General features: G+C 37.8%; 1 protein-coding gene across 1 annotated transcript; it reads right to left on the minus strand.

Annotated features, from left to right (window-relative positions):
- Nucleotides 1-2,069: 2,069 nt before the first annotated feature.
- LOC149266952 (indole-3-pyruvate monooxygenase YUCCA2-like) lies at nt 2,070-6,914 on the minus strand. Its single transcript, XM_089409738.1, has 5 exons — nt 6,630-6,914; nt 6,178-6,426; nt 5,872-5,994; nt 3,855-4,013; nt 2,070-2,240 (listed from the first exon to the last, which is right to left on the minus strand). Exons 1-5 carry the CDS (start codon nt 6,912-6,914, stop codon nt 2,070-2,072), a joined length of 987 nt encoding a protein of 328 aa, XP_089265864.1.
- Nucleotides 6,915-7,692: the final 778 nt, after the last annotated feature.

The following is a 7,692-nucleotide window of genomic DNA, read 5'->3' on the forward strand; positions in this document are numbered from 1 at the left end:
TCATATCCCATATAAACACCGATAGCATTCCCAATCCTCTTAAAGATGTCCTCTGACCAGTACTGGAGTGGTAGACCAGGTAGCCTAATCCATACTGGTCCAATGCCAATTTGCTCCGTCTCAGGGTCGAAGAGAGGAGTCCATCTTTTCAGAAGCACCGGTGCATGGTCAAAATGCCAGAATGATGAGAGTACCCAGTTAGTATGGTCTGCACGCGCGAAACGGAGTGCGAACCATCCCCGCACGAAGGTCTGCACAAATGGGATATCAACCAGATGGTGACCCCAAACATCCGCTGCCCACTGCTTCAATCGTGCAGCCAAGTAACTACGGCCACGGATGTGACCGACCAAGACACGGTCCGCAAAATCCATGGTCTCACCCCAACGAATGTCTTCTTCTAACCGGAGAAAAACGTCCTCCTCCCTGGATTTAAAACACTTATATTTCCGCTTAGGGCCCCTGAGGGGGGGATGACGAAGGGGATGGGTAGGCAGAGGCGGGTTCTCCGACTGTAAATCCGGGTGCCGAGTCGGATGGGGGTGACCAAGTGGGTCAGAAGATGATGGTGCTCCAGTGAGAGGAGGAACTACGGTAAAACTGCCAGACGAGATCTCGAAAGAGACAGGGATGCCAATGGAAGGTCCCGGGAGGGAAGGGTTGTGGTAATGAAGGGGGATAGAGTTCGAAACCAGGGGAAATGAACCAGGGTTAGGGTTTATACCGCTCGAAACAAACCCTAGGTTAGCCGGAGAGTGCGGGGGAGTGGTAAGAGCGGGCCAGGAAGGCGGGTCGTCCGGGAGAATAACAGGAGGAATTGAATGCGGTTCAGAGAACGGAAACGGCGGAAATGGAGCAGAATAATCCGAGCTGTACATACCTCCAGATGCCTCAAGGGGGGTGCGCCAAATGGAGACCCCTTCCAATGGGTCCGCGGAGTAATCGACGGCTTCAATGTCTTCCATTGCCAGCTGCCCTAGGATCTGCAGACACCTCGAAACGGAAAGTAGCCGGGGGAAAACGACAGTTGAGAAGAGGCCGTCCCGAGCAGTAGAGGATGTTCCGTCGCAGTTACGCCGTTAGTCGTGATGCGGGCTCAGACCACCATGAAGTTACCAGCAGGTGAAACGGCGAAGCGGTTAGGGTAAACCGTCACAGCGGAGAGCGGAACGGAGACGGGAAGGTGGTTCATGCACGGTCTGCAGGGTCCAGGAAGACCTAACCATAGCCCTTGCAAACCCTAGATCGTCCGTACTCCATCTCAGAAGCCATCAAGTACCTTGAGATTTCCTCTATCTTATACTATCTATATTTATGTCACATTTTTCCTATATTCAACACATACACTATGGCAACAAGCTCCAAATCATTACATGTAACTACTTAAATATAAATTCATAAATTCATAACAAATCACATATCTATTCTAAATAAAGAATCCACAAAATCTCTCTTTAAATACATGTGCAAACACCACATAATTTTTAAATACATGTGCAAACACCACATAATTTTCATTTGAATTAGTAATCTTCAAAATGAGTGCACTAGTATTCATTTCATTAATAGTTGCAAACTTTAATATCCATTCAATTTAATTCCCTTATTTTATAAAAATATAATAAAAAAGCAATCTTAGAAAATCCTTTTATGAATCTCTTATACTATCTAGCTGCAAGCCCATGAATAACATTATTTAAAATTGTTAAAAAATAAATTTAATACTATTCAAAACTATGTAAAATTAATTACATTAAAAAATTTAAAAAATACATTCATGAAATATTCCAACAATTCTCACCTATCATACATGATTTATCTTTTCCAGCATATTCAAACCCAAAATAAAATAAAATTTCAATTTATCTTTTCCAGCATTTTCAAACCCAAAATAAAATAAAATTTCAAACGTGAATCACTTTAGCGTTAGCTGTTCCATCTCGTACGTTATGTTATTTGAATTCTATCACTCCAATGACGAATGGATACACTAGTCCCGATCTGCCCGCCTGGTGGCAAATTCAAGTGAATATATACACTATCCCCAATCTGCCCGCTCGATGGGAAATTCAAGTGTTGACGGCCTCAAATATATCTTGGGCGATCAGCCGAGCGTCCATCGAAGATCCGAGCAGACCTGCTCTTCCCAAGCCGGCGGCATACAGACCCTCCCTTCCCTTCCAGTTGTCTGGAGACGGCTTTCTTGGAAATCCGTCGTCTGAGAAAAGCTCTCTGCTATTCTAGGAACATGATCTCATGCTACCCTGAAGACGACCATGCCTGAAGACGACCATCTAAACATGAACACACACGCTCGCCTGAAAATAACCATGCCTAAAGATGACCATCTAAACATGAACACGCACACTTGAAAGGAGGAACAACACACCAGACACTATTTAGATCAGCTAATGAAGTGAAGTAGTGATATATTGGAAAGTCTCAAAGATGCCGACTTGAACAACGTTTCATGAAGGACAACATAAAACAGATATCCCAACTCATTCATTTCATTATCCCAACTAATTCATCTCATGATAAAATGAGAAAATCTAAACATCTTTTAACAAATATAACACCTCAATTGGAGGAGAAAGGAGCCGCTAACATTGTCACTAAAATCAATGGTTTCAACACTTCCCATTTAGCAAAGTTTTTTGGTGTTTATGCTCCTTTTCTCTTTGACATTTCATAGACATAGCTATGTAACTAATGACATTATTTTTCATTCCTGACCAACAATATTGATTTCTTATGATTGCAATAGTCTTCTAGTAACTACTATGTCGAACATATGGAACATTACACATTTTTTTAATGCTAGCTTCCTTAATTAATAAAAATTAGGAACATACACTTTTTTGGTATACATAAGCATTCCATCTACTTTATCTTGTACTATCTATATTTATGTCAGATTTTCCATATTTTCAACACACATTGTGGTAACAATCTCCAAATCAACACTGCAATAGTCTTCTAGTAACTAGTATGTCCACGCATGAAACATTACAAATTTTTTTAATACTAACTTCCTTAATTAATTAAAATTAGAAACATACACTTTATTCTATACATAAGCATTTCATCTTCCTCTATCTTATACTATCTATATTTATGTCACATTTTTCCTATATTCAACACATACACTATGGCAACAAGCTCCAAATCATTACATGTAACTACTTAAATATAAATTCATAAATTCATAACAAATCACATATCTATTCTAAATAAGGAATCCACAAAATCTCTCTTTAAATACATGTGCAAACACCACATAATTTCCATTTGAATTAGTAATCTTCAAAATGAGTGCACTAGTATTCAATTCATTAATAGTTGCAAACTTTAATATCCATTCAATTTAATTCCCTTATTTTATAAAAATATAATAAAAAAGCAATCTTAGAAAATCCTTTTATGAATCTCTTATACTATCTAGCTGCAAGCCCATGAATAACATTATTTAAAATTGTTAAAAAATAAATTTAATACTATTCAAAACTATGTAAAATTAATTACATTAAAAAATTTAAAAAATACATTCATGAAATATTCCAACAATTCTCACCTATCATACATGATTTATCTTTTCCAGCATATTCAAACCCAAAATAAAATAAAATTTCAATTTATCTTTTCCAGCATTTTCAAACCCAAAATAAAATAAAATTTCAAACGTGAATCACTTTAGCGTTAGCTGTTCCATCTCGTACGTTATGTTATTTGAATTCTATCACTCCAGCGACGAACGGATACACTATTCCCGATCTGCCCGCCCGGTGGCAAATTCAAGTGAATATATACACTATCCCCAATCTACCTGCTCGATGGGAAATTCAAGTGTTGACGGCCTCAAATATATCTTGGGCGATCAGCCGAGCATCCATCGAAGATCCGAGCAGACCTACTCTTCCCAAGCCAGCAGCATACAGACCCTCCTTTCCCTTCCAGTTGTCTGGAGACGGCTTTCTTGGAAATCCGTCGTCTGAGAAAATCTCTCTACTATACTAGGAACATGATCTGATGCTACCCTGAAGACGACCATGCCTGAAGACGACCATCTAAACATGAACACACACGCTCGCCTGAAAATAACCATGCCTAAAGATGACCATCTAAACATGAACACGCACACTTGAAAGGAGGAACAACACACCAGACACTATTCAGATCCGCTAATGAAGTGAAGTAGTGATATATTGGAAAGTCTCAAAGATGCCAACTTGAACAACGTTTCATGAAGGACAACATAAAACCGATATCCCAACTCATTCATTTCATTATCCCAACTGATTCATCTCATGATAAAATGAGAAAATCTAAACATCTTTTAACAAATATAACACCTCAATTGGAGGAGAAAGGAGCCGCTAACATTGTCACTAAAATCAATGGTTTCAACACTTCCCATTTAGAAAAGTTTTTTGGTGTTTATGCTCCTTTTCTCTTTGACATTTCATAGACATAGCTATGTAACTAATGACATTATTTTTCATTCCTGACCAACAATATTGATTTCTTATGATTGCAATAGTCTTCTAGTAACTACTATGTCGAACATATGGAACATTACACATTTTTTTAATGCTAGCTTCCTTAATTAATAAAAATTAGGAACATACACTTTTTTGGTATACATAAGCATTCCATCTACTTTATCTTGTACTATCTATATTTATGTCAGATTTTCCATATTTTCAACACACATTGTGGTAACAATCTCCAAATCAACACTGCAATAGTCTTCTAGTAACTAGTATGTCCACGCATGAAACATTACAAATTTTTTTAATACTAACTTCCTTAATTAATTAAAATTAGAAACATACACTTTATTCTATACATAAGCATTTCATCTTCCTCTATCTTATACTATCTATATTTATGTTACATTTTTCCTATATTCAACACATACACTATGGCAACAAGCTCCAAATCATTACATATAACTACTTAAATATAAATTCATAAATTCATAACAAATCACATATCTATTCTAAATAAAGAATCCACAAAATCTCTCTTTAAATACATGTGCAAACACCACATAATTTTCATTTGAATTAGTAATCTTCAAAATGAGTGCACTAGTATTCAATTCATTAATAGTTGCAAACTTTAATATCCATTCAATTTAATTCCCTTATTTTATAAAAATATAATAAAAAAGCAATCTTAGAAAATCCTTTTATGAATCTCTTATACTATCTAGCTGCAAGCCCATGAATAACATTATTTAAAATTGTTAAAAAATAAATTTAATACTATTCAAAACTATGTAAAATTAATTACATTAAAAAATTTAAAAAATACATTCATGAAATATTCCAACAATTCTCACCTATCATACATGATTTATCTTTTCCAGCATATTCAAACCCAAAATAAAATAAAATTTCAATTTATCTTTTCCAGCATTTTCAAACCCAAAATAAAATAAAATTTCAAACGTGAATCACTTTAGCGTTAGCTGTTCCATCTCGTACGTTATGTTATTTGAATTCTATCACTCCAGCGACGAATGGATACACTATTCCCGATCTGCCCGCCCGGTGGCAAATTCAAGTGAATATATACACTATCCCCAATCTGCCCGCTCGATGGGAAATTCAAGTGTTGACGGCCTCAAATATATCTTGGGCGATCAGCCGAGCGTCCATCGAAGATCCGAGCAGACCTGCTCTTCCCAAGCCGGCGGCATACAGACCCTCCCTTCCCTTCCAGTTGTCTGGAGACGGCTTTCTTGGAAATCTGTCGTCTGAGAAAAGCTCTCTGCTATTCTAGGAATTAAGTGGCGAATTTCAAAATTAGAGATCTTCCAAAGAAAAAACCGTACGAAAGCAGAAAATCACTGATTAGGCATACCTTGAGCCAGCGGAGTACTGCACTCCTGTAACCAGTCGCAAAGATTATAGCGTCGAAATACTCTTCTCGATTGTCTTCAAACTCGACACCAGTGGCTGTTGCGAGGCGGAAATTTGGGACAACCTGCTGTTAAAGCTGTTAATGGAGAACTTGGACTCGCTTCGAAATTCTGCGGGAAAAATGGAGTCAATTTACCTTAATTTTGCCTTGCCGTATTTTGGCCATCATGCCCTCGTCCAGCACCCGGGTTTTCCCGGTCTTGAACTTCATATCGAACAGTCCTTGCACGGGGCAGAGTCAATTTACCTTAATTTTTCCTTGCCGTATTTTGGCCATCGTGCCCTCGTCCAGCACCCGGGTTTTCCCGGTCTTGAACTTCATATCGAACGGTCCTTGCACGGGGCGGGGTATTCCGAGAGAATTCGTGTTGCCTAGGGTTAAATTACTGTACATGACGAACAAATTGTCCACCATTCGCAGCGGCAGCAGCTTCAGCAGCAGCATCGCAACACAGAATGTGGATCTTCCAAGAACTTTTCGCAGCAGGACATGCGACTTAAAATGCAAAGAGAAGACACAGACGAAATTATTGTGTGGACGAGAAAGATTAAAAGCATCGAGATTCATGAAATTGTGAATGATTAAAAGGTTCAAATATTACAATTTAGCTTTAAGTGTTTGGCAGAAAATGCAAAAGATTTGAAATAGCTAGCGCAAAAATTGAAATAGCTGTAAAGATTTAAAGATTTAAGGGTTACCGGACTACGAACTACAACAGAGGGCCTTGCGTTGTTATTCACAAGATCCAGCGCTATTTCCATGGCAGAGTTACCGCATCCGACGACGAGAACTTTCTTGCCTTCGAATTCTTTTCCGCTTTTGTAATCAATTGAATGGATAACAGTTCCTGCAAAGCCTTCCAGCCCCGAAACGTCTGGCACGCATTTTTCACTGTTTTCGCCCGTCGCCACAACAAGAAACCTGCCGAGATACTCCTTCTTGCCAGATGCGATGCGCAGCGAAGGATAATGAATCGGTAACATAAATAATATAGCCAGATGTCAATCCGACGGTAGAATATATTTCTATCGTGTAACATAGAGAATGGACGGCAGACAACCTTACACGATAACTTATTTCAGTTTTATTTCAGCTTTAGATCAACGATCAAAATTCCTTCAATCGTCTAACACCACAAATCTACGGTGAACAATAGGACACGGAGGCGGCTGGGGCAATTCATTTCAAAAGGAAACGCCTTACGGCGTAATAACTTTTTTATTTAAAAGTCTTTTAAAAAATTTCAATGTCCTATTTTTAGTAAAACCTTTTGATTCAGAAGTTTTTTAATTAATTAATTATATATATATATTAAATTTTATAATATTAAATAAAATTAATTATAACAAGTATAATATTTAAAATCAATTAATCAAAAAGTAATAATATTAATTCCATGAATATATATATATATATATATATATATATATAAACAAAATTTTAGCATTTTTTTCACAAAGGAAAAATACTAACTTTCACTGCAATAATAAAAGTAGTACATTTTCAAGTCCCACTAGTACAATTGGTTGAGGATGGGCCTTGTCAGCAAAGTGACCCTGGATCAAACCTTATGAGGGGTGGTTGTGCCCTGTGCTAGGAGGATGAGACATGCTAAAAAATCCAGTCAGCCAAGGGTTGGTGTGGCCTAGGCCAGGTGTGATCCTCGGGTGACTTTGACGACTTAGATGCCCCTGGCTCGCGGCTCCTCAAGCCACAAGTCATGACTAGAGAATCACAAGAAACTTTACAAACAAAAAAATA

This window comes from Pinus tabuliformis, chromosome 6, assembly GCF_031772625.1.
Source record: "Pinus tabuliformis cultivar Carrire ecotype Pingquan chromosome 6, CPIR1, whole genome shotgun sequence".
NCBI lineage: Eukaryota > Viridiplantae > Streptophyta > Pinopsida > Pinales > Pinaceae > Pinus > Pinus tabuliformis.